Source organism: Ornithodoros turicata, unplaced genomic scaffold (genome assembly GCF_037126465.1).
Source record: "Ornithodoros turicata isolate Travis unplaced genomic scaffold, ASM3712646v1 ctg00000945.1, whole genome shotgun sequence".
NCBI classification, from domain to species: Eukaryota; Metazoa; Arthropoda; class Arachnida; order Ixodida; family Argasidae; genus Ornithodoros; species Ornithodoros turicata.
The window spans coordinates 398,113-425,183 of NW_026999421.1; the positions used below are offsets into that span (position 1 = coordinate 398,113).

The 27,071-nt window shown below is 45.6% G+C and overlaps 2 protein-coding genes across 2 annotated transcripts; both read right to left on the reverse strand.

The window, feature by feature from the left end:
* Positions 1–4,130: 4,130 nt before the first annotated feature.
* Positions 4,131–5,922, reverse strand: LOC135375787 (zinc finger protein 501-like). Its single transcript, XM_064608426.1, has 2 exons — positions 4,529–5,922; positions 4,131–4,466 (listed from the first exon to the last, which is right to left on the reverse strand). Exons 1-2 carry the CDS (start codon positions 5,772–5,774, stop codon positions 4,462–4,464), a joined length of 1,251 nt encoding a protein of 416 aa, XP_064464496.1. The 5' UTR covers positions 5,775–5,922; the 3' UTR covers positions 4,131–4,461.
* Positions 5,923–7,316: 1,394 nt separating this feature from the next.
* Positions 7,317–21,578, reverse strand: LOC135375780 (zinc finger protein 883-like). Its single transcript, XM_064608417.1, has 4 exons — positions 21,443–21,578; positions 17,934–18,086; positions 16,171–16,323; positions 7,317–9,580 (listed from the first exon to the last, which is right to left on the reverse strand). The coding sequence occupies exons 1-4, from the start codon at positions 21,576–21,578 to the stop codon at positions 7,959–7,961; spliced, it is 2,064 nt and encodes a 687-aa protein (XP_064464487.1). The 3' UTR covers positions 7,317–7,958.
* Positions 21,579–27,071: the final 5,493 nt, after the last annotated feature.

A 27,071-nucleotide genomic window follows, 5' to 3' on the forward strand; every position in this document is an offset into this window, starting at 1 on the left:
GTAGATTGAGTCACTTCACGTGGGATATGCACCCGTTGAGACTGACCAAGTTTAGGCCTCTACACCCTGTTACGTATTTCACACTTGGGGTGGGTCGGTTCATGTAGAACATGCACCCGTCGAGACTGGCCAGGGTCAGGTAAGGACTGCCTTTTATGAATTTTTTACACTTTGGCGAGTGGGTCAGTTTATGTATAGATATGAACACGTAGAGACTGACCAAGGTTAGGTCAGGTGAAGATTTTCCTGACCTTACCTTGGTCAGTCTCTACGTGTTCGAGTAAATGTATGTGCTGACATGCCTGGGCTTGTTCTGACATGCTTTCCTTCTGCATGTAGTTTTTTTCTTTTTGTACAAGGCATATTCTTGACGATAGTGCTGCCTTGAATGGGAGTAGAGCTATTCTTAATAATTTTGCGATTCATTTAGTTCAGAGAGTAACCGCGAGGGGGACAGGTGTGTGACTTTATGTCTTGCTGAACCATTTTTTTTTTTTCCTGTACAGTAAGACTTTGGGAATGAAATGCTACAATCTCCTCTTGTCTATGGTGTTTTTCTGCAATAGTTCCCTACGCAATCATTATAGTAGAATAAAGGAAATAATCTAGGGATAGTGATTCAATAAATAACAGGTGCCCTGTCTAGAGCGTACGCGTCCTTGAGCCACGCACCTGCATGATGACCGCATACCGAGAGACTATTGTTTCAGGTTGACCTTGTCTAGAGGAGCATTAGTGGAAAAAAACTGTGTAGCCCTGAGACAATAGGATGACGTTACGACCAATGAGAACGGCCTGCAGGGGGCGCAAGGATTCACTTCTCTCTTGGACACTGACGGGTCTCGACACGCAAATTCTGCTCCTGGCGTTGGCCGTCAGTGGAAGAGCGTAGCTTCGGTGGGGTTCTGTCTGCCTCTGATGGGGTGCGGATGCGTGGTTCGTCACTGGTGAATGGTGTTCGACGATGCAGGTGGATTTTGTGACGAGCGGATTTACAATGAGGGAATGCTGTGAACGGGAAAAATGATGGTGAGTGCCTTTTTCACTCTGTTCAAGTGTTTGTTTTCCTCTGTTGCCCAGCAGTCGTACGATTTGTCCTGACGTGTCCTGATATGCCCCGATATGCATGCTTTCCTTTGTTGACGCTTAGTATTTTTTTCTTTTTTGACAAGGAACATTGTCGTCTTGACGATAGTGCTGCCCCGAGTTCTGCGCGCGTTGATTTGTTGAGTGCCTAGTCCTCTTATTAGCCATTGATGGAGTTACATGTTAGGATGTTTTGTTCTTTTGCAAGTCTCATTTAGTAAGACTTTGGAATTCCTACGATCAGTTTTCATGCATGGTGCTCTTCTGCAATAGTTTCCTATGCAATCGTTATAGAAGAATAAAGGAAATAATCTTGGGATAGTGATTCAATAAATAATAGGTCCCCTGTCTAGAGCGCACGCGTCCTTGAGCCACGCAGGTGCATGATGACGTCATACCGTGGCTTCACTGCAGATTGACCAAAGGAGCATTAGTGGAAAAAAACAGTGTAGCCCTGAGACAATAGGATGATGTCTGGACCAATGAGAACTGCCAGCAGGGGGCGCAGGAATGCTCTTCTCACTTAGCCTCACGACCAATGAGAACGGGCAGCAGGGGGCGCAGGAATGCTCTTCTCTCTTAGCCTCTCGCAGGTGGCGGTAGGAGCGCGCAGAGGGCGCTACGAGCGCGCGCATGCGTAGCACCCGTAGAGTGGCGCTTACGTCAGTCCACCTCTGGCTCTCGTTGGGAGAAGACGTGCGATCGTTCGCTCCGTCGTCACTTGATCCCTGGCTGTCGACGAGAGCAGTCGCATCGGTCTGCGCTCCTGCTGTGGTGAGGTGATTTGTTGCGTAACTAATGCTTTCGTCAACTTTGTTCCCGCTTTGTTTGCGATTTTCGTGCCAGTGCTGGTTGCTGTTGTCCGGGCATTCCCGCCATTTTCTATCATCTTCTGCCTTGGGACCGGGAGTAGCGCTGGCGTGATTCTTAATAATTTTGTTGTGAGATTAGTTGAGAAAGTAACCGCTAGGGGGTGCAGCTGCGGGGCTTTATACAGGACAAAAAAGCATTACGAGTCAGTTTCTGCCTGCCTCTCGGATGGAGCAGTCGCATGGTTCTGCGCTCCTGTTCTGGTGGGCTCATTTGTTGTGTAACTAATTGTTTTTTCTTGTTAGCTATTGATGGTTTGCATACTCTTGCTTTCCCAGCCTCTGTATTACGAGTGTTTTTCTCCTTGCATGTCCAGAGCTGTCCTAACCTGCCCAGACATGCCATGATGACGTCACAGCTGACGTCACAGGATGTGCGGAACTGGTGCTGCGATGCTTTGCAACCTGCCTCTGTGCTCCGCCGCCCAGCGACGGTCAGCGGCCGTTCCGGGCCGCTTTCTTCAAGATGACGTCGTTGATCTTCAACTAAACTCCTTCTCTCCACTCTATCTCTATCTTTTCATTTTATTTTCTACCTATTTTTATTTTTTATCAGCTCAAGTAGCCGGCAACTCACATCTTCGTCTGGACGTGTCTTAGATGGTCCCCAATTAGTGTAATGACTCTCTGGAGGGTCCCGATTAATGTGGGGGGTCCCAATTAGCTCTAATTGCTAATTAATGGCGTCCAGACGAAGATGTGACTTGCCGGCTTCTTGAGCTGATACATTACTACTGGGATCGACGCAAGCGGCAACAGTTGAACATGAGAGAACTGACGTTCTGAGGCTGGAACAACAAAGAAAGGACAAATACATACAATGCCTGAAATTGCCTAAGAAATTAACGATGGAGAGAAGGTCTTGTTTATTAAAATAAGAGGCAAGTCATCTATAAATCACGGATTCAAAACGATCGGAAAAGACCGGTAACACTGAAATGGGGTGGTAATTAGATGGACAGTTTCTGTCACTGCTTTTGTAAATCACAATAACCTTGGATACTTGCACGTTCTTGCCAGTACGTAAACAGGTGGCTGGCTACTCCCATCGTTTTTAGTGCCTCAATTTCTGGACCCTATTTATCCTATTACCCTACCCTACCCTATTATCACTCTCAATTGGAGAGGACTCCAGTATCGTCAAATTTGTAGAGCAGTAGTTGTCCTAGTTGTAGTTCTAGTAGTTTCAGTGTCCAAGTCAACCCTCTCGGAACAAAAAAAAGAAAAACGTTCTAGAGACTGACATCACAGTTTTTAATCTCCCATACCACACAAGATTGTCTCTCCGTGATTTCTCCTGATGTGTCATTCACAAACTGTTCAAAATGGAACACATTACACAACAGATGCTCGTAACACAAAAGGTAACTGTTGGGATTGTTCTTACAAGTTGTCACGTCTTGTAGACATATTTTCTTTTGTTTCTTTGGGTTGGTTGATTTATTTGTTCATGTTATCAGTTGAGGAGATGTAAGGCATAAAAAAAGCATTCATCATCATAATAAAGAGGAATAAAGGAAAAAAATGAATAAAAGACAAAGGAATAAAGAGGCAAACAGGAAACAATGCAACGCATGTTGTTCATGGAAGTAACCCTTTCTTAGCAGATGAGGGCCACTGTACGGGTGTCCCTTCATGGTCTGTTTGTTTCTCGGCACTGTTCTTTCTTTTTTTTTCTACGTTTCACATGCGTGAGCACCCAACCCAACTCTTTTTACCCTCGGTCTGTTCGTGCGTGCGAGTTTCAAAATGTCAAACACAAGTAAAATACGGCGGGAGACAGATTGCATCGGTACCGCCTTCTCCTCTCTGTGCATGAGCATGTTCTTCAGGTCTCTGGGTTCAGGACACATGACAGCACTACACTGACACTCTTTCAAGTGTATTTGGTGCCTGCGCACCTGTATGGTCCCTATCCCAAGAGTGTCCTGGCTACATCTTAAGCCACAAATTCGTGCTCTGGCTGAACTAGCTCTAGCAGCGGCTTCTCTAACTTTGTGTGTTCCTGCTCCACGTGAACTCTGCAGTACAGAGGTTGCATCTGTATTGCATCACATCCATGTAGGTCTTCTTGTTACACTGCAGGTTTGTGCTGTGCCTCAGGTCTGCAGAACAGAGAATGCTCTTCTATGGCTTCTCAGAGCCGTTTATATGAAGAATTTGTCCATTCTCTGATCTTTTGCCGCCCGGAGATGGGGGAGCCGCCGTGACGTCACAGACGTCATCGCTCCGCCCACTTGACTGGGATGAAAGACGACCCGCGGCGGCACAGGGGAATTTCAAGGCTGTGCCTCCGCCCCAAAATGGCGGAATGGGGGATTTCAAGGCGATAGCTCTGATGCAAAATGGTGCCACTGGCCTTGGCGCCGCCCATCGTGTCACGTCAAATGGCGCGCTTTGGGACAGGCTCCTCCCAATGGCCAACCTCTCCTAGTAAACGGCTCTGTGGCTTCTCGCCTCAGAACGCCTCTTTGTGATATTCGGTAGGACAGAGACCACACTTGTATCACGCTGCAAGTTTGAGTTATGGATGAACACTGCAGGACAGAGGTTGAGAGTTTATGGCTGCTCACCCGTGTGTGTCCGCTTGTGACGTGACAAGGTTCCGCACTGTATGAACGCTGCAGGACAGAGAACGCACTTGTATGGCTTCTCGCCCGTGTGTGTCCGCATGTGCCGCTGTAGGTTCCCTCTCAGGCTGAACTCTGCGTGGCAGACATCGCACTTGTATGGCTTATCACCCGTGTGTGTTCGCTTGTGCTGCTGTAGGGCCCAGCTCTGGCTGAACTCTGCGTGGCAGACATCGCACTTGTATGGCTTCTCACCCGTGTGTGTACGCTTGTGCTGTTGTAGATGCCCACTCTGGCTAAACTCTGTGTTGCAGGAATCACACTTGTATGGCTTCTCACCCGTGTGTGTCCGCTTGTGCTGCTGTAGGTTCCCTCTCAGGCTGAACTCTGCGTTGCAGGAATCGCACTTGTATGGCTTCTCACCCGTGTGTGTACGCTTGTGCTGTTGTAGATGCCCACTCTGGCTAAACTCTGCGTTGCAGGAATCGCACTTGTATGGCTTATCACCCGTGTGTGTTCGCTTGTGCTGCTGTAGGGCCCAGCTCTGGCTGAACTCTGCGTGGCAGACATCACATTTGTATGGCTTCTCACCCGTGTGTGTCCGCTTGTGCTGCTGTAGATGCCCGCTCTGGCTGAACACTGCGTTGCAGGAATCGCACTTGTATGGCTTCTCACCCGTGTGTGTCCGCTTGTGCTGCTGTAGGTTCCCTCTCAGGCTGAACTCTGTGTGGCAGACATGGCACTTGTATGGCTTCTCACCCGTGTGTGTCCGCTTGTGCTGCTGTAGGTTCCCTCTCAGGCTGAACTCTGCATGGCAGACATCGCACTTGTATGGCTTATCGCCTGTGTGTATCCTCTTGTGCTGCTGCAGATGAGCACTCCGGCTGAACTGTGCAGGGCACTCATCACACTTGTGTGGCTTCTTGCATGAATCTGTCCGCTTGTGCTGCTGTATGTTCCCGCTCAGGCTGAACTCTGCAGGACAGACATCACTCTTGTGTGGCCTCTTGTCAGTATGCTTCACCACATGGTTCTTGTCACTTCCATACCACGAGAATGCAGCGGGATAGATGTTACACCCAGAACCCTTCTCTCCCATCTGAGTATTCGTTGGAGGAGGAGTGGAACACTTTTCAGACTCATTGTGACAGTGTGAAAACATGTGGCATTCGAGACTGGTTTTCGACGTGGATGCAAGTGCACACGGCTTGCTCTGGTTTCGATGTCGCTCAGTTAGTTGGTCATTCATAGTGAATAGTGCAGTGCTGTCGGGCTGCAGTTCTACTATTGTTGTGCTGATCTTGAACTGTGCATATGAAGAACTGCAACCTGAGTATTCTTGTTCACAAGTGCCTCTGGGCTTGTCCTTAATATGGAGCGTGTCAGTACTCTCTCCTGCGCCTGTAATTTCATAAAACGGACATTATGAGGGCATGCCAGTCCAGGCGCATCTCTGATTCTTGATCTTTGAAAACTAGGTGGCACCACATTCGCAATGCCTTGTTACACTGTCCGCGTTCCAACTCCACAAATAATCCCCATTGTGCACGACCTAGGCCACAAGCTCAAAGCAGCGCGCACAACCCTCCAGTATTCTCCCGAGAGGTAAAGTGTAGGACTTTCAGACGGACTGCTCTTACTCAATTTGGGACAGTCACATCATTATGTTTCGTTTCTTTTCTTGTACGAATATTTTTGTTATTTCTGTTTTGTTGTCATACAATTAGGCTACGCTTATTTTTCTCGAGTCAGTGATGTCTGAACTCTGCTGTGCAGTTTTTAGTAAACCTTCATACTATTGCTTCAATAGCTCAAAGCTGTACTTGTGCATACTGTGTGCTCAGGGCTCTTCGTTTTTGGGTTTAACCCAATTTTTCAGGGTAGTTCCCCCGAACAAGATTTCCAGAACCGTGCGATGTAGAATCAAAGGCATTGCTGAAATTAATGAACACGTCCAAGGTCAGCAGCCAACTTTCAATGTTTTTAACAATGACCATTTTTTGTACAAGGAGAGCAGGCTCAGTTGATCTATGTTGTCAAAAACAGAACGGCTTTTCAGAGAGAAGGTCACATTTTTTAAAATAATCGTAGAGTCATTTATAAATTACGAGTTCAGACCCCTTGGAAAAGGACTGGTAACACTGAGATGGGACAGTAAGTAGATGGACAGTTCCTGTCACCGGTTTTGTAAATCACAATAACCTCGGCTATTTGCACACTGTCAGGGAAATTACCAGTACATAAAAAGATGCCCGCCTATTTCCATCGTTTTTAGTGTGTGAATTTTTCGACCCTATTTATCCTCTAACCCTACCCTACCCTAATACCTATTACACTCTCAATTAGAAAAGAATCCAGTAAAATCAGGTTTGTATCGTAGTAGTTGTCCTAGTTCTAGTTCTAGTAGTTCCAGTGTCCAGTCAACCCTCTCAGCACAAAAAATGTTCTCGAGACTGATGTCACAGTGTTTAATCTCTCAAACCACACTCGATTGTCTCTCGGCGATTCCTCCTGAGATGTCAACCGCAAATCGTTACAAACTGTAACGCATTGTACAGTATAGATGCTCGTCAAACAAAACGTGATTTCAGGATTCCTCTTACAAGTTGTCTTGCCGAAATATTGCTCTTTCATTTCTTTGGGTTGATTTATTTGTTCATATTATCAGTTGAAGAGATATAAGGCATAAAAGAAGCATTCATCATAATAATGAAGAGGAAGAAGGAGAAAAAGGAATAAAGAGGCAAACAGGAAACAATGCAATGCATGTCGTTCATGGAAGCAAGCCTTGGTTAGCAGATGAGGGCCACTGTATGGGTGTTCCTTCACAGTCTGTCTGTTTCTCTGCACTCTTCTTTTTTCTTACGTTTCACATGTGTCACCACCCAACTCAACTCTTTTTGCCCTCGGTCTGTTCATGCGTGCGAGTTTCAGAATGTCGAACACAAGTAAAATACCGCGGGAGACAGATTGCATCCGTATAGCCTTCACCTCTCTGTGCATTAGCATGTGCTTCTTCAGGTCTCTGGGTTCAGGACACACAACAGCACTGCACTGGCACTTTTTCAAGTGTACTTGGTCCCTGCGCACTTGCATGGTTGCCGTCACAAGTGTGTCTTGGCTGCATGTTAAGCCACAGGTTTTGTGCTCTGACTGAACTAGCTATAGCAAATTCTTCTCTAACTCTGTGTGTTCCTGCTCCACATGAACTCTGCAGTAGAGAAGTTGCATTTGTATGGCTTCACACCCACGTAGGTCTTCTTGTTACACTGCAGGTTTGTGTTGTGCCTCAGGTCTGCAGAACAGAGAATGTTCTTTTATGGCTTCTCATTCCAGGGTGCCTGCTTGTGATATTCTGAAGGACAGAGACGGCACTTGTATCGCACCGCAAGTTTCTGCTGTGGATGAACACTGCACAACAGAGGTTGCAATTTTATGGCTCCTCACCCGTGTGTGTCCGCTTATGACGTGACAAGGCTCCGCGCTGTCTGTACATTGCAGGACAGAGATCACACTTGTATGGCTTCTCGCTCGTGTGTGTCCGCATGTGCTCCTGTAGGTTCCCTCTCAGGCTGAACTCTCCGTGGCAGACATCGCACTTGTATGGCTTATCACCCGTGTGTGTCCGCTTGTGCTGCTCGAGGGTCCCTCTCAGGCTGAACACTGCGTGGCAGACATCGCACTTGTATGGCTTATCACCCGTGTGTGTCCGCTTGTGCTGCTGGAGGGTCCCTCTCAGGCTGAGCTCTGCGTGGCAGACATCGCACTTGTATGGCTTATCACCCGTGTGTGTCCGCTTGTGCTGCTGGAGGGTCCCTCTCAGGCTGAGCTCTGCGTGGCAGACATCGCATTTGTATGGCTTCTCGCCCGTGTGTGTCCGCTTGTGACGTGACAAGGTTGAGCGCTGTCTGAACATTGCAGGACAGAGAACGCACTTGTATGGCTTCTCTCCAGTATGTGTCCGCATGTGCTTCTGTAGGTCCGCGCCCCTGCTGCACTCCGCAGGGCAGATATCGCACTTGTATGGCTTCACGCCCGTGTGTGTCCGCTTGTGCTGCTGTAGGTTACCGCTCTGGCTGAACTCTGCATGGCAGACATCGCACTTGTATGGCTTCTCGCCTGTGTGCGTCAGCATGTGCTGCTGTAGGTTACCGCTCTGGCTGAACTCTGCATGGCAGACATCGCACTTGTATGGCTTCTCGCCCGTGTGCGTCCGCATGTGCTTCTGTAGGTTCCCGCTCTGGCTGAACTCCGTGTGGCAAACATCGCATTTGTATGGCTTCTCGCCAGTGTGTGTCCGCTTGTGCTGCTGTAGGCTCCCGCTGTGGCTGAACACTGCAGGGCAGACATCACACTCGTATGGCTTCTCACCCGTGTGTCTCCGCTTGTGCTGCTGTAGGTGCCCAATCAGGATGAACTCTGCATGGCAGACATTGCACATGTATGGCTTCTCGCCCGTGTGTGTGCACTGGTGACGCTGTAGGTTCCCGCGCTGGCTGAACTCAGCAGGGCAGACACTGCACTTGTATGGCTTATCGCCTGTGTGTGTCCGCTTGTGCTGCTCCAGGTGAGCATTCCTTGTGAACTCCGCAGGGCAGACATCGCACTTGTATGGCTTCTTGCATGAATATGGCCTCTTGTGCTGCTGTAGGTTCCGGCTCATGCTGAACTCTGAAGCCATGTGGTTCTCGTCTCCTGCAGACCACGAGAATGCAGAGGGACAGGTGTTGCACCCAGAACCCATCCCTCCCATCTGAACATCCGATGGAGGAGTAGTGGAACACTTTTCAGACTCGTTGTGACAGTCTGCAAACATGTGGCATTCGAGGCAGGCTTTCGACATGGATGCAAGTGCACACGGCTTGCTTTGGTCCCTATGTTGCTCAGCGTGTCGATCGTTCGTAGCGACTAGTGCAGTGCTGTCGAGCTGCAGTTCAACCGTTGTTGTGCTGATCTTGAACTGTGCATATGAAGAAGGGTAACCTGAGTATTCTTGTTCACAAGTGCGTCTGGGCTTGTCCTTAATATGGAGCGTATCAGTGCTGTCTCTTGCATCTGAAATTTCACAAATCGGACATTACGAGAAGCATTTCTGACTCCGGACTTTTGAAAAAATAGGTGGCGCCACATTCACAAAGCCCTGTCATGCCGTTTGCGTTCCATCTCCACAAATAATCCCCATTGTGCACGATTGAGGCCACAAGATCAACGCAGCTCGCACCATGCTCCAGCATTTGCCAAGAAATGAAGAGTAGGACTTTCGGACTGAACCACCTGAGCTTAATCTGAGACAGTCACAGCGTGTTGTTTTTCCTTTCCCGTATGAGCATTTTTGTAAATTTTTGTTTCAGTGTCATATAACTATGCTTAAATATGTACGGCTTATTTCCACCATCCTGTGACTGTGAACGTGCAGGAAGGGCTTCCGAGACATTATGCTAATTTGACACAGCTGAGCCATTCCAGCCAAAACTGGCTAAAGATGTACTAGCTCAGCCCTTTAGAGTAGACTGAAAAAAAAAATGGTCATATTTCGTTACTTGTGTGCACGCGGAACGTAAGCTCTCTTTATCACCACACTCACTGTGACTTCGGCTCATTTGCATATCAAAATTCGAGAATGCTTATTTTTACGCACATGCGTATTTCAGGATCTGTTCGCCTTTAAGTACGGCTTGCAACAAGGATGGCCCACTCAGCCTGCCCTGTCGTTTGTAGAGGAAATACCGATTAAAAAGTTAACCCCTCGAATGTTTTGAAGAATACCTAATTTTGTTCACTAAATTGATATATTTTTTTCCTTCGCAGTACGTGGCATTCCATAGAGGCTGGCGCAAAAATTTCTGTTCTATGTAAAGAGATGGCGGAGATGTTACATTCTGCAGAAAGCTGACAGAGAGAACACACAAATGTAGGAAGCTCAAAGTATTTGGTAAATTCATCAACACCCCAAATATCGAAATGCTTCCTGAATGCCCCTGAGAATGAATGGGGACCCACGAGGAGCAGACGGCGGGTCATTTTTGTAGACAGAACGCAAGTGATCGCTGCTTGCTAAACCAGCCACACTGTCATCGTCCTCTTTGCCCAAAGAGCTCAGACGTCACCGCTTTCGTCTCTGCTGCCCGGACACATATCGCTGGTGTCAACGCCCGCTCACAAATCTCGTGGTAACTTTGTTTTTGTGACAAACGCGATGCATTAGAGCTTTAAAAACTGTTTAAAAACTTGCGCTGTCACCTCACGTTTTTCGCTTCAAACTGCGACATGAAGCTCACTCCAATACATATAGTGCTGCCCCCTACACCCTTGCAGAACCAGAACGTCGCGTGGATGAGTCACAATTTTTTAAAGCAATCAAACGAAAGCTGTTTTTCTGAAGACAAGTGATGCTCGTCCAGAGCGATTAAGGGGTCCAACTTCGAGAATGAGGCAGGGACGTTCGATCATCAGCAGTCAGGGACTCATGCAGAGAGACACTACCTCCACTACAAGCACGAATAATCTCGGGCTCCTACGAGAATGCTAACAGACCAAAAATGTGTTCTGTCCTTAAAGGGAGACTTCGGAAGGATAAAAAAAAAATAGGTGAGCATCATACCGAACACGAACCGCTCTCTGGATACCGAATACAACATTCGCATTCATTTTGTGAGGGTAATTAATTCGTAAATGATGACAATACCAAACCAAACCAACATGCAAAGCACACAGCGGTTCGCCCGGAGGAAGATACTGTGGCGACACCCGGCATTGTCGTCTGCTACGAAGCTTGCATTCTTCCATGCAGGGTGACGTCGGCAGAGTTGCTTTCAGCGCCCTCTTGCTCCACAGAGGCGAAGCGCTCACTTCATAATAATTCGTTGGAATAAAATCTGCGCACTTTGGGAATGCGATATTTCGTATGTATGTTCCTGACACTGCAAGGGTTACTGCTGTGTCACAATCGTGGTATATTTTGTTGTGGAGTCGCACTTTAAGCTCTTACCATGCCACCCGAGTTGTTCTCATTCGTTGTACCCTTCGAGAAGATAGACGGACCCTTCCACTTCGACGCTTCCAACACCAGGCGAAGAAAATGCAGCAACGCCATCTGGACGTCACGAGGACGTGCAGGACGAGCAACACTTTTTCACGTTGTTTGGTGCCCCCAATGTTCGCGAAAATTAAACCTTAATGGGGGTTTATATCCCACATACGCAGCACTAAATTTTATTTTTATTTATGAGATACTATAAGCCCTAAAAGGGTTGAAGTAGGAGAGGCACAGAAAGTCCACAATAATTTACAACGAGGTGCATATATCTCATCATGTAACCGCGTTTAGGCCTTTCACAAATGGCGTGACAGAGCGGTGTGAGACCCGAGCAGATGACAGAGAATTCCATTCTTCGACGGTTCGAGGAAAGAACGAGTGTTGAAAGCAGTCAGTCCTGCACCGAAATGCTTTGAGTGTGCGCTGATGGCTTAGCCGTGTTGACCTTGTTACGTGTGGAATGATGTAGTCCCGATGATGAATTCGAAATTGACCACCGAGTAATTGAAAGAAGGAACTGGAGCCGATGGGTCTTTCTACGCTCTTCCAGCGGTATTAAGCCACTCCGTGCGTAAAGAGGAGTAGCTGAGGTGTGACGACGGTACGACTTCAAAATAAAACGTAACGCTCTCCTTTGAACGGATTCAAGAAGTCGGATATATTCGCAATGGTGTAAGGGTCCGAAACATTATCACAATAGTATTCCAAAGTAGGATGGACTAATGTTCTGAATGCTGTTAACTTAGTATGAGTTCTGCATTCACGAAAGTGACGTTTTAGAAACCATAATTTCTCGTTAGCCTTCTTTGTTTTGTATTGGATGTGCTTATTCCAGCGCAAGTCTGACGCAAGAAACCATAATTTCTCGTTAGCCTTCTTTGTTATGTATTGGATGTGCTTATTGCAGCGCAAGTCTGACGTAAGAAAAACGCCCAGATATTTGTATTCGGAGACCCTGGAGAGATTCATTGAGCTAATACAATAATCGAAGGTGAGCGGTTTCCTTTTGTGAGTGAGACTCATGACCACACACTTATTTATGTTAAGAGGTAACTGCCATGTCTCACACCAGTCTGCCATTTTCTGCAAACAATTATTTAAACATGCATAGTCATCACCGCCATTGGTCTCTTTATAGAATACACAGTCATCGGCAAAAAAGTTCACTTTAACATCGATACCCATGCTAACATCATTTATGAAAATTAAAAACAACAAAGGACCCAGGACAGAGCCCTGGGGCAACACCGGGTGTAACTGTTACGAAGGACGAGGCTGCGTTATTCGCGTGGACAAATTGTTTTCTACTGTAAAAGTAACTGGAAAAACAGGTAAAGAGTTCACTTACAATCACCTTCAACTTTAATAATAATTTCCCGTGACAGACTCTATCGAATGCTTTAGTGAAATCCAGAAAAACAACATCAACTTGTTCACGAGTGTCTACAACATTAGCACAATCATGGGTTGTGTTCACAAGCTGTGTCACTGCGCTTAGGCCGTGGCGAAAGCCATGTTGACTGGTAGAGAAATTCTTACTTTACAGATATTTGGAAATATGCTGATATGTACAACATGTTCTGATACTTTACTACATGCGCTCAGAAGGAATATTGGCCGGTAATTTTCAATGTTTAGTTTGCAACGTGTTTTAAGAATTGGAACAACCTTGACTATATTCCAATCGTCCGGGAACTCCACCACAAGTCAAAGATATGTTAAGAATAAGAAAAGGAAACTTGGTGCTCCACTCGGCGTACCTAAATGAATGCATACAAGTCTTTTATTGAAATTTATGTCTAATCTAATCAGTCTAATCTTATGGCCCTGTCACATGGGCAGTCTCCACTGAAACCAACGACCGTTGACCATTGAAAATGCAAGTAGCGCCATCAAGCGGGTGGCGCATCAACTTCTCAACGAGTGTTGGATCCAATGTTTACTGAGGGCCAGTTCTCACTTGGCGACGCCCGACGCGGCGGAAATAGACGCGCATTTCCGGACGTCGAGCAAAAAAAAAAAACTGCCATGCCGAACTTCTTTCACGACGTCGACGAGAGCTGCCGAGAACGACAGTTGGCGACCAATTAGGTGACACAGAAAGGCCACGCCTCCTGATTTTTCTTCTGCTTTGCACGACAGAATGCCATTCTGGTGGGAATATGAAAATCGTGCGCGCTGACGGAGCGGCGGAAATGCGCCTCTACTTTCGCCGCCCGCTTACGGGGCGTCGCCAAGTGAGAACTGGCCCCGATAGGTTGACACATTACATGATGGGGGCCCTACATGCATTTTCAATGGTCATCAGTCTCGATGGTCGTTGAAGATAGCCCTTGTGACAGCGGTAATAGTGTGTTCAGCTACAGCATTAGACGTTACGTCGGTGTTCCAAATTACAAGTTGTCCTGGCAATAGTTTGCGCTCACATCATTTTATACCCAAAACGCACTGTCGCACACAATCTGGATTGCCACGCAATCCTGGTCGTTGTAATCCCGCTGAGCACGTCGTACCGTACGCACTTCATGTTCATGATCTTGGTTTTCATTTGCAGCCCTCTGGTGGAAACTTTGCACAACACTCCCAAAAGTTTCAAATTAAAAGGAAACACTGGTCCAGGATGTCTACTTGAAAGATATTCACATTAATACCAATGATATATCATCTGTCTCTTCGTTTGTCGATGTTGTTTTCTTAGTGGGGCCGCTGTCACCGCCGCTATCTTGCCAACCCCGAAGCGGCAGTGAGAATAGCGAGAAGGAGAGGGTGAAAGGAAGCCAACCCTCCTTGAAGTGTGTGCAATCATGTTCGCGAATGGTGGACAAATGTCTGCGTTGTTGATCTCTGTCACCGAGACTCTCTTTGTCCACACCTGAGGGCGATCACAATCGCTGCCTAATCACGACTGCGCGCGATGTGGATCCCGCATCGGTGCGTTTTGGGTATCACACTTGGTTCCTTGAGTTATATGCATGGTTACCTTTCGCAGTTAGAAACGCGGTGAAATTCTGAAAAAATTGCCGTAATGCGAAGTTGGATAAAGGGCCTGCATGTCTGCACAGCCAACTCTGCCAATTTTGCGCACAAGAGAGCATCTGCTTAAAAGTTTACTCCATTTCATTACGATACTGACTGGTACACAAAACCTGATAGCTGTATATCAGAGCTGTCATCCAAAACAAGCTTTGTACGAAATCGCCAGTTCGGATCACATCAACGAAGGAGAACGGTGCAGGTAGAACACTGTCAACGAAAAAGTAGAACGTGCATGCCTTTGTTACGAGTGCAAAAGCATTTTACCTAGCTCTAAAGCTGGATTTGAGCCGAAAGCTTTTCCCCAAGTACATCATACCCAGTGATTCAATGTGAGGCTCTCCATCCCACGCATCCTTTGAGATTGACGACTTCGTCCAGTACTCGTCATCCAAAGCGATAGACGTCATCACTCTCACTATCGGAAACGCATCGTCCAGAAGGACGCACCTCAACCGCGGGCCATCCGTTGACGCGCGTTACGGTGGCGACACGCAACCGTCTGCAAGCTCAAGTTTTGGAAGTCCTCCGAGTACGTGCAACTTCAGGTCGATCCGCGTTCTTTTCCATGGTAAAACACGCCCGGGAGCCAGAACCGTCATTGTAGCACAGAGCGAACCAGAAAAACCAACCAAAAATACCAAACCGAAACCAACATGCAAAGCGCACAGCGGTTTGACCGGAGGAAGATACTCTGATGTCACCCAGCATTGTCGTCTGCTAGGAAGCCTGCTGATTCTTCCATGCCGGATGACGTCAGCAGTGTTGCTTTCAGTGCCCTTTCTTCACAGAGGCGAAGCGCTCACTTCGTAATAATTCATTCAAATAAAATTTGTGCGCTTTGGGAATGCAATATTTCGTATGTATGTTCCTGACAACAAGGGTTACTGCTATGTCACAATCGTTGTGGTGATTTTGTTGCGGAGTCCCACTTTAAGGGGGATAGAACAATGTGGAGAGGGAACATCCTCCTCTACTTCTATCGAGCCCTATCTAACACCAGGCGGTCATGCGTGGATGCATCTTACTATCCATCGGGAGAACTCTGATCGATATATGCAGACAGACGCTTTCGTGACTATCGTTATATTGATGTCACGTTCACATGTGCTCCAACGGGTGAGATGGCAGGAACCGGAAGGGAACAGGAAAATTTGATCTTAATTTTGGAGGTACCGTTATCTCAAAGATTGTAATCGTAATAATTAATCAACGTAATAATAATAAGCGTAACAATAAATGGGCTCAGCTGGTGCGTGACGAGCAGAAAACTGAAAGTTTCCGTGGTATCCCTGTTTCTGTCCGTATGATGCCATGCGGTTTGGTATTCACTAATATTCCTGTCATATAGGCAGTCTTCAATCACCATTGTAGCCAATGGCCACTGGGAACATGCACAGCGCCACCAACGCATGAACTATTCAAAGAGCATCGCATCTGACTGACTCTCAATGGTTGACTGGTTACACTTGATAGCACTACACACACGTTGAACGCCTGTTGGTTTCAATGGTTATTGAAGACTGTCCGTGTGACAGCCTGGGTACATAAATTGCCTCGACCATTTTGTACTTACCTTCGGCTGTTGAGCAACAGACATGTCTCATCTGGTCCTGTTCAGTCAAGACGGCAATGTTATAAGGCTCCGTCGTCACTTCTATGATTGGATGTTCATTTGAAGATTCCTCTCGAGGTTCTTCTTTAATGCGACACGTCCCACATGTCACTCCTGCAGTAAAACAAAAAAAGAGAGAAGTAAGCCACATGACAAATCTCATGCGACGGTTTATCAGCATACCCTCTTTGAAGCTAGTCACACTCTGTTGTAACCTATCCATACACATCGCATACAACGTCAGTCCACAAATCCAGAAATACTCTGTGACCATATGGGGTGAGATAGCCAGATGTATGACATCATCCTAAGGTCACGCTCACATGTGCCAGCTTTCTGCTCCGACTCGAACTAGCCCCTGCATTTTAGTGCATTTTTGCATTTTAGTACCCCTTTAAGAGAATGCCTACAGATATGTTTCTTTGGCATTAGTGAAAAATAAATAAATAAATAAATAAAATGATCTCTCAGCGATATCCGCTGGAGTTGAACCCATGCCTGGTAGTTTGGCACAAACGAAATCACATCACACCAAAGGGAGTCATGTGGCATTGCTCCTCATGCTGATTGGTCGATTGGCACAACCAACTTTTGAAGTTGACCGATCTCCATTAATTCCAGTTGATGATCTCCACTCACTGCCACCAGCTCTGCTGCTGGCCTGCGTGAGCACTGCCTTACAAACATGTGTCATGCTATTGTTATTACAATAATAATACAGTAGAATCTCGATGATACGAATCTCACGGGGTAGCGGAAAAACTTCGTATCATCCGAAACTCGTATCAAACGAATTAAACCAAAATAAAAATTGAGGCAAGAAAATAGACAGTGTCTGTTCATTTTCCGTTGCTGTCAGTGAATGAGGTCGGTCGTAACGCTTTTGTGTCTCCGTTTTTGGCCAATGCTGCCCAAATTCGCGAGATGATTCAGAAGACCCAGCACGTGCTTTCCACCCGCGAGTCGCGCGACAGTGTTCTAAAGCGACCTTCTTCTGAAGCACGCAGGCGTTAGGTGAAGCCGACTTGCGGAATGGTGACGTGTAATGTTGCCACTAGTTGTCCTGATATGTTCCCTCCACGTGTTCTGGTCGCTGTTTTCCGCCATAGCGATGTCACCCAGCTTCGCGGTTTATTGCTGCGAGGGGGGTAAAAAGGTCAAAACAGAGATAAGGTTCCGTGCCGTGCAATCCCTTTGATCTTATCTCCTCCACCACCACCACCACCCAAGGGAAAGTCATTGCCTGCATTGCGCAACATGATGTAAGGGAGCCCGTGGTGAGAATCGCCCTCCCTTGACTCGCGTGCTCTCGCGTCACGGGGGAACGACCTCTGTCGCATCCTCGGCTCGTTCGTATCATCCGTAAAGGCAAGATAACGCGTTCCCCTCATCCGAACTCGAATACATGGGAAGAACAGGCATTCTGGCCGGGACCGGAAAAGAATTCGTATCATCCGTGATCGTATCATCGAGATTCTACTGTATCCCTGTTATTAGGCAGTCTTCAGTCACCATTGTAGCCAATGGCCATTGGGAACATGCGCAGAGCCACCAACGCATGGACTTTTCCAAGAGCATCGCATCTGACTGACTCTCAATGGTTGGCTGGTTACACTTGATAGCACTACACACATGTTGAATGGTTATTGGTTTCAATGGTTATTGAAGACTGCCCATGTGTCACGGCCTGGGTATATAAACGCCCTTGAGCACTTTGTACTTACCTTCCGATGTTGAATCACAGTTGTGTCCCATATGGTCCAGCTCTGTTAAGATTGCAACATTGTAAGGCTCTGTCTTCACTTCTAGGATTGGATGTTCATTCGAAGAGTCCTCTCGAGGTTCTTCTTTAATGCGACACTTCCCACATGTCACTCCTGCAGTAAAACAAAAAAAGGAAGAAGTAAGCCACGTGGTAAAGCTCATGCGACGGTTTACCTCCACAGCCTTTTTGAAGCTAATCACACAATGTTTTAACTGATCTGCTGACTTATAACTTATAGCCAGATGTACGACATCTTCTTAAGGCCACACTCACACGTGCCAGCTTTCTGCTCAGACTCAAACCAACCTCTCATGAGCAACTTCGAGACAGTGTTGGAACACCTGCGTTCACGCGCTCCAACTCGGTAGCTCCGCCCACAACTGTACAGCAGTCCAATGGTGTGGATTCGAATCCAATTGGTCGTGCTTTTTCATCAACTGCATTATTCAAACCTAATTCAGTTTAATTTTGCAAAAAAGATAATCGTTATCTTAAAGGGGCACTAAAATGCAAAAACAAGTTCGCTTCAAATTACGTTGCACGTTATGTCAATTTCGTACTTGATATCATAATTCGGAACTTTGATTCCATTATGGAGCTACAATTGAAATTATACCGGCCTCTTTCTTGCTTTGGCGCTAAGCAGTGAACATCATTTACAGCTCGTGCATCTGTGTTTCAGGCCCAAGCTGAGCGTTCACGCACGTGCCACGCCATGAAGCAGTCTCTGTGGAAAACATGGTGCACGTTGCAAGGCGGACTGGCGTCGCTGTGTGAAGGATGTGAAGATAAATGTTGTCAGTGGAACACCTGCAAGAACTGTTGTAGGCTACAATTGAGTGAGCTGGTATTGGAACATGAAGAAGTACGCATCATGGCGCGCATATACGGAACACTACGATCGGGCCCGTTGCAAATCCATGTGGCCACGGTAGGTATGCGCATGCTTCTCCTGCTGTCTCATTGGATGCCGCCAATCTTTGCCTCCCAGGGATCCCATTCGTTGCCGCCAAAGACTGCTCTGTTTTCAATGTGTTTTTCTTCCAAATGGCAGCGCTGTGTGAACTAATTTTGCTCGCGTTATACTAATTGAAATACGGACTTTCATTTGAGACCAAGTTGTTTTTGTACTTTAAGTACCCCTATAGGAGAATGCCTACAGATATGTTTCTTTGGCATTAGTGGAAAAATAAATACGTAAATAAAATGATCTCTCAGCGATATCTGCAGGAGTTGAACCCATGCCTGGTAGTTTGGCACAAACGAAATCACATCACACCAATGGGAGTCATGTGGCAATGCTCCTCTTGCTGATTGGTCGATTGGCACAAACAACTTTTGAATTTTTTGCTCAGTGACCAATCTCCACTAACTCCACTTGATGGTCCCCACTAACTGTCACCAGCTCTGAGCTGGCCTGTGTGAACGCCGCCTTACAAACACCCGTCATATTACTATTATTACAAAAATAATATTAATAATAATTTTGTACCTTTATATCGTAAGACTACAGTAACGAGTAGGCCCAGATTTTTAGGCAGAAAGAAAAGCTGGTGTTAGGGTAAAAATCCTGATTTAGGCACGAAAAATGCCATTATAGGCACGGCACTATAAATTGATTTTTTTTCAGCTGGAGCACTGAAAGCGCAAAAAGAAAATGATCAAATCGGTTTTGTCCGCAGCAACAATACCATAAATGGCAGTTGTGACTGTTCTCCTTATCTTTTGCTGCACGAAATGCAAAACATATTGGTCCTACTATGGTCACAAGGCTTCTGGTCATTGCCACCTATTCCACATCACTTCACAGGAGGACTTGCAGGATGTACCGTAATCTCAGCGTATTAGCCACAGCTTACACGCAATTTTTTTCTTCTTACAGGCGCTCTGCGGCTTATCCACTGGGATGACGTCGAAATAGATCATGTAAGAATAAAACACTCAAAAATAAATATACTCGCAATATAAATCATAAGAAAATCCACACTGCTTAAATAAACTCTGAAAAATAAACTTTGAAGAATAAACACCTTCGAAATAAATCTTTTAAAATCCACCGTCCCTAATTGGTAGACAGCCGACTGCTCTTCGTCCACCGTGGAAAATAGTGCTCTCATTGCACTTGGGTCTGGCCGGGGCAAGAAGTGTGACAGAGGACCTCGCTCCACCGGAAGTAGGTTGTCTGTCAGTATGTGACCCATGGCCAGTGTTGCCAACTTAGAGGGGCGATGTCGTCTGGTTTGGCAGCTGGCAATTTTTTTTGGTCGTGTATCTTGGCCGGCTTTATCTCTCTCTGTCTGTCTTTTTTTTTTTCTGTCTGTGTGCACGCTTTCCCTACCTTTCTTTTCTGGACATGGTCCGCTGGAGATTTCTTTGTTGAGTGGAAACGAGCATTTCTGTGAGATGTTGTGCGTGCGCTTCTCGGTGACTGTTTGTCGCTCGTTACAGAGTAGGTGCTGGGGCTTTCGAATGAAATGTTTTTTTTTTTTTCTGCTGAAATTCCATATAAAGGCACTGAATCCTACTTATACCCACCGTATCAAATGAGTGTGTGTGCAGTCAGGTTGCGCTACAAAACTGCTGAGGCAGCCGTAAAGATTCGGATTCGAAGCGCTGTCTCCTGGCTTCCACTCACATTGGCGCCACTTTAAATCCTGCTACGTGTAACGGATAGCCATCTTCTCTCCACTATCTTACTGAAGCCTGTTAGCCTAGTCCACAGCTCAGGTGGTTCAAGGGTCAAGAGTAAGTGCCCTGTATTCATATGTGCATCATCCTCATCGCTTTAATACTGAATATTTTGAAACCCAAAGTTGTTAGGTGAAGAAATATAATTGATAACGGTACAAACATGAGTACGAAACACCATAATAGCATGTTCTGCCAAAAAGAACGTCGTGTCCCCCATAAACTATCATACGGAAGATTATCTTATTACGCCTAAACAGGATTTATTTTCACGGCGTTTATTTTGAGGGTGTGTATTTTTAAGTGGTTTATTTAAAAAAATTGATCGTTAAGGGTGAAATTTCAAGCACGTATTTGTTAATATTTCATTTTGCAAGATTTATTTCGGCGTACAGCCATCCACCGGTGCGGCGTACCTGATCACCATTTTTTTCTCCGGTATTTTCCGCATATGCCAGTTTTAACGAAAGGGCCAACAGTGTCTCTGGAACAGCACCGTCCTGCCGATGCACGAACAATGCGTAACAGGGGCGCGTTCACATTAGAGTAGACTGACCTTCCCCACGAGTTCACTGACCCCTCGATCCATGAGAAACCCCTTGCCCTTGTTGCGCGTTTCTCATGGATTGACGGCTGTATGGGTGTCTGAGTAACTTGTACTCCGCCATCAAGTTGTTAGCGCACTCACCCGAATGTGAACCCGCAACATCAGTAAGCGAACACGCTACCAACTGAGCCATCGTGGCCAGTGGTCTGAGTGGCATGTCTACAAAATCTTACCATCAGCATCACCTCCTGGTGAAGGCTCGTTGCACTGCTGTTGCTCTACCTGACCCTCTCCTGGCGGGCACGCAAAATCAGGTGGTTCCGACTTCACTCTCACGAGCTGACCACTCAACTCTGGTGGGAGCTGCATTTCTTCAGGTTGTGAATCCAAGGGGGTTGTAAGTGATGACTCCAAGACAAGGGAATGTCTTGCCTCTTCCTTTGCGGGGAGTAAACTGTTTGCAGTCACTGTCCCCTGTAAATTATGAGAAAAATTGGCTCCGGAAGTGAACAGTTGCTGCAGGCTCAAACAAATGTGTGTATCAATTAAAGTTAATCGACTCACTGTTTGTCCCCCAGAGGGCCTGTCTTCAGGGGTCTTCAGAGAGGCTGTCTTCGAGGGTTCCCAGTCAGGACAGAAGACGTGCCAGGGAGGGGTATCCTGTAGAGATTGTTTCTTAAGAAAGAAGCGCAGTGCGCGTTGAAAGGTAACCCCCGAGACAACGCAGAGACAACCCCAAATTCTTCCAGGTTACTCCCGGCAACGGCGGATGAACCATAAACAGCGCAACCTTTTTCTAGCCTCTCTTGACTCCCCGCTCGGGTCAGGTTATTCCTGGGTCGCTGCAGCTTTGACTAGTTTGAATATCAAAACTCGGGGATGGACGTTGTAACGCGTGTTTCAGGATTTGTAATTGCAGGTAATTAGTCGTCTCGTAATTGCACACTCTCTCTGACAGCATGCCCACTTGGCTGTAGAACCCGCTCGCAAAAGTGACGTCTCTACTGATCTCGTAGTTTTGTTACGAAAATTCTGTAAAGGCTAAAAATAAACGCCCCGTATGCAGAGGTATTAAGTTTTGTTACTGTCCTAGAGCTCAGTAAAAGAATAAGAAGGAAAAAAAAAATACAAGGAGGTGGGTAGGCTCTGAGACCAAAACAAAAAGAACAACGGTTGTGAATAGGAATCCAAGAAATCGAATCCGCAAAGCTTATGGATCTCGAATCCTTTCCTTAAAAAGCGTATAAAAAGCCACGGGGGATAAAAAGCACTTCTACTGACGAATGTTTTCAAGCAGAATTTGATAGTTTTCTTTAATGAAAAACTGACTGAATAATAGCTCACTTAAAAAATATATATCTGTATACTCGTCCTTAAACGTAATTTATTTAACCTGTCGTTCATCCACTACAGGAAATAACTACTACATAAACTCTCGAGTCCGCATTCTTTCCGTAAATCTGGGAAACAATCGAAAAGCCAAGCCACGTTAATTTACAACTTGTAAACTAAGAGTTCCTAAACTGTTTCAGTCTGAAGCAATATAAAGAGACAAACAAGAAAACCAGCCATCAGCCAATCAGGATTTCGGCACACTCCTGATGTGCAAATTAAAAAAAAAAAAAAAAACAAGACAAAAAACAAACGTGGTCGGTGGATTCAAAAGATTCGACTCGCCGTTTATTGCAATTGGGATTGGAGGATTCCATTGGCCCATCAATAACTGTAACGGAAACTGAAACGGAGGCAGTAACGGAAACAGAAAAGATTCCGTTAAATTCCTCCGGATGCTATCCACCTCGTCCGCTGCTTCCATAATCACATGTCATGTCTGTTGTCTAGTGTTTAGCTCGTAATGGATTTTCTTTATATTTTCATGGGCTTGGGACCATGTGTGTAGGTAGGACCATGGAGAGGTAACATGGATTGTGTAGTACTAATTAGGAATACAAGAATACTGCGATTGGTGGCTATTGGGGAAGACAGCCTGGCAAACGCCTACACGAGAGTCGTCAAGGTCTCCCACGAAGGCGATGTTGCCGAGATACCAATACCACCTTCCTTGCCCTATGTGGACAGTTCTTCAAATTCTTTTCAGAGAATCCAGGTTCTTTTCTGTCGGTTATTCGGATGTTTTTACGTAGAGTTATAAAAACTAGAACACACGAGAACACGTTAGCAATTACACCTTAATGTTGATGCCGTTCGTTTTGTTTATATTCCCACAAAGAAAACCAGTCCCGATAGCTTTCCTTTGAAGGGTACATGTATTCAGGCTTCATTGTAGTTTTGAAAACTCGCTTTCAAAAATTAGAACACCCGTTGCAACATTTAATTATGTCCGCAGGCCGATGTCACACGGCTAGATATAGAACTCACTGTTTTTTGAAGATGAAGCCTGGTTTTTCACACTGGCTTGTGCATGATTGTCTGTGCCCTGTTCCTTGGGGTTGTTCTGTTCCGGGTGCTTCCCCAATTGTTGTTCGTCCCAGACGGTCCTGGAGCAGTATGTTAGCACTGAACAAAAGATCTCACCAATAATAATAACGAGGAGTATATAAATTTACACTTTAAAAGCGATTGAAAAAGAAAAAAAAACGTACCGGGAAACAAACAAACGACGACACAACACACAGCGCAGCACACATGTAGTAGATTTACGCGCGTCATGTCAGTCAGTGAACAGTGAAAATTCCCATGTCATCTCCATTGACAGAGCCCCACTTTGCTTTTGCCTCGAAGTGAACAGTAAAGGCTCCTTCTAAGTGACACTCGAAGCTACCTTGCCATTACTAGAAGCATACTAGAAGCTTTAAAGTTTGTACCGATCATGTTTACATGCTTACTTACCGCCATTGAAGAAAGGAGGAAAGAGTGGTGTCCATATCGTTGCATGAGTAAAAAAAGGGATTAAATATAATGATACGCCTAAGAACGATAAAATTGCTGTCTTTAGAACCTATTTTGAAGAATTTAATTTCCAATACATTAAAATCGCGTTAATTTTTATGCACGCAACAAAACAAAAACGTGTTGATCACCTAAGTTTATTTTAATTTAATTGGTTCTTGGACGTTGAATACAGCTAAAAGTCAAGCTTGGGTTCTTTTTTATGTGTGCTATAAATAAAGATCTGATTAATCTGGAACAATGTTTCTATATTTTACGGCATTTTACAGTTAGCGCCATCCAACACCGTCGGCGGCAGCAGCATTTCGCATCTCTATGCCGGGCCGGCCGGGCCCTTGGTTGCGAAAAGTTTGAATACGGAAATGGGAAACAAAGCGCAGTTTACTTTTCTGCATGATTTGGTGCATTCAAGAGGTAGGCTGTGAATGACACGGTGACTATCGGAGCGAAAAGATGACTTTCTACTGATTGAAACCCCAGAGACTGGTTGAGTTTGTTGTCGTGTGCAAATGAAGCGCGAAACAACGAAACACTCTAACGGGCTCAGACGCGCAACCTAAAAAAGTTTGGAATCACATGAAGCCGGAGTTAGACAGGTGCTTATGCCCGACAAGGTAAGGCTTAAACCGTCGACAAAAGTTTCAAAATTACGACACATAATAAAAAATGATCAATATAACGTTGTTTATATTGCGCTATGTTACGTTAGTCAACGCTTTCATGAACACGCTACACGTGAAATTTCATGCGGATCTTTGTGACTGTGAGGATGTTCTGGAATGTCTGGGAAGTTGTCAATGAAAAAATGGTTGCAAGCAAGCGAGCTGGTGAAGATGATGCATAATGTAAAACCTCGAGACCAGGGAACACGAGACTTCGTGTTGTGTCCGTCCTTTCGTGTTCCCTAGTCTCGGAAGTTGCGTTCTTCTCTCAGGAGTCAGGGTCCCTTCGCCGCAATAATGCATTTTCTCTTTCTTTCTTTCTTTCTCTCTCTCTCTTTCTCTCTCTCTCTCTCCTGTCCTGACTTGTTGTGTCCCATGTGATGCTCTACTGAATGTCACAATGTCGCCATGTGACACTACATTCTCATGTGATTTGACATTATTGCCAGAGTGTGACAATTAAAAAGCGATTTAAAAAACTGCTGTTTGGCGGTCTATTTTAAAAAGCGATAAAACCCCAGTGCAGGGGTGCTTTGTGTGTGTGTCTTCCTTTTGTATCTCCAGCACTGGGGTTTTATCGCTTTTAAATTGTGGCAGTTATCCAGCCACAGTAACAATGACGGCAACAACGATTTTTTAAAAAAGTTTGTTATTAATATACGGTATGTACCGAGTGACATCGGCTGGGCACGTTGGCGTCACCATTCCGCAAGTCGCCTTTATTCACGCAGTGTCGTAGTTCTTATAGGTTAAGTTAGTTTAGGTTTCGTTAGTGCAAGTTAGCTTGGTTTGCAACATGAGACAGTAATTGATGTTCCGAGGCTGGAACAACATCGAAAGGACAAATACATACAAAGCCTAAAGTGCCTGAGAAATTAACGATGAAAGATGGATAAGCCACTGAAGAGGTTAGTCTGCTGTAGGACTCGAACCCAGGGCAAATCCAGAAGATGTCTGTTTTTTTATTTGTTTATGGTTTGAGTCCTGCAGCTGGCTAGCCTTTTCAGTGACCTGCATTTTTCGTCGTTACTTTCCAAATCATGTAGCAAGTTAGTACATCTCTAGGTCATAGGTTCCGTTAGTTGAGGTAATTGCGTGTAGTTTCTCATATCACGGACTGTCCGGCGGACATCTAGCCACAGCGGGTGTTGCAACATGCCCCACATGAGGAGGGTTCCATCTTTCTTGCTCATTTTCAAAATTGCTGTCAAGAGTGAACATATCGTCCCTCACCACTCCTGTGTCCCATAATAGCTGGGTCATTCCATGCCAAACGTCCCAGACATTGCGCTCGACCATCCCCGATTTCTTTCAAATAAATTGTGGTTGATTGTTCCCGTGCAGCCAATGTACTCCCAGCTTATTTTTGCAGCAAATTTTCTTTTCGCGCCATGGCCGCCTCTTGAAGATTGTGATTTTATATGTAACCTACCCGGCAAAAAAAAAAAAATCTAACAAAATAGCTTTTGCGCGAATTCCAACCAAATCTTTTCTGAGTGAAGGCAAAGCATAATACTTTCGTGCCAAGACCAGTTGAAGGTTGATGGACACTTTTTATCGAGAGTTTATGGCCCGAGAAAACTGAAAAATTTCGGGAACTTTTGGAATTTTTTAGGGAACTCCGCAATGTTTTCAGAGCTAGTTAAACTGTTCAGCTCTGTGGTGTAGGAGGCATGGAACGTGTTAAAAATATTTTGCGGCGCGCAGACTCGGAAGAGTATGCAGAAAGAAATCGTAAATTTCGGAAATATCGCTTTTTACCACATATTCAGCCGTCAATTGCGCACTGAGGTGGTCCCGATAAAAATATGAGACAAATTGCATTTCATAGTGTGCCCCTGAGTGCGGGGGTGGTCAAGTTCAAATTTTTTTTTTCGCTGCTAAAACAGAAAGTGTTTCAATGATACTGTGTAAAATAAATGTTCAAGGGGCACACAATCAAATGCAATTTGTCTCATATTTTTATCGGGACCACCTCAGTGCGCAATTGACGGCTGAATACGTGGTAAAAAGCAATATTTCAGAAATTCATGATTTCTTTCTGCGTACTCTTCCAAGTCTGCGCGCCTCAAGATATTTTTAACACGTTCTATGCCTCCTACACTGCAGAGCTGAACAGTTTAAATAGCTCTGAAAATATTGTAGAATTGCGTGGAAAAATCCAAAAGTTCCCAAAATTTTTCAGTTTTCTCGGGGCATAAACTCGCGATGAAAAGTGTCCATCAACCTTCAACTGGTCTTGGCACGAAAGTATTATGCTTTGTCTTCACTCAGAAGAGATTTGGTTGAA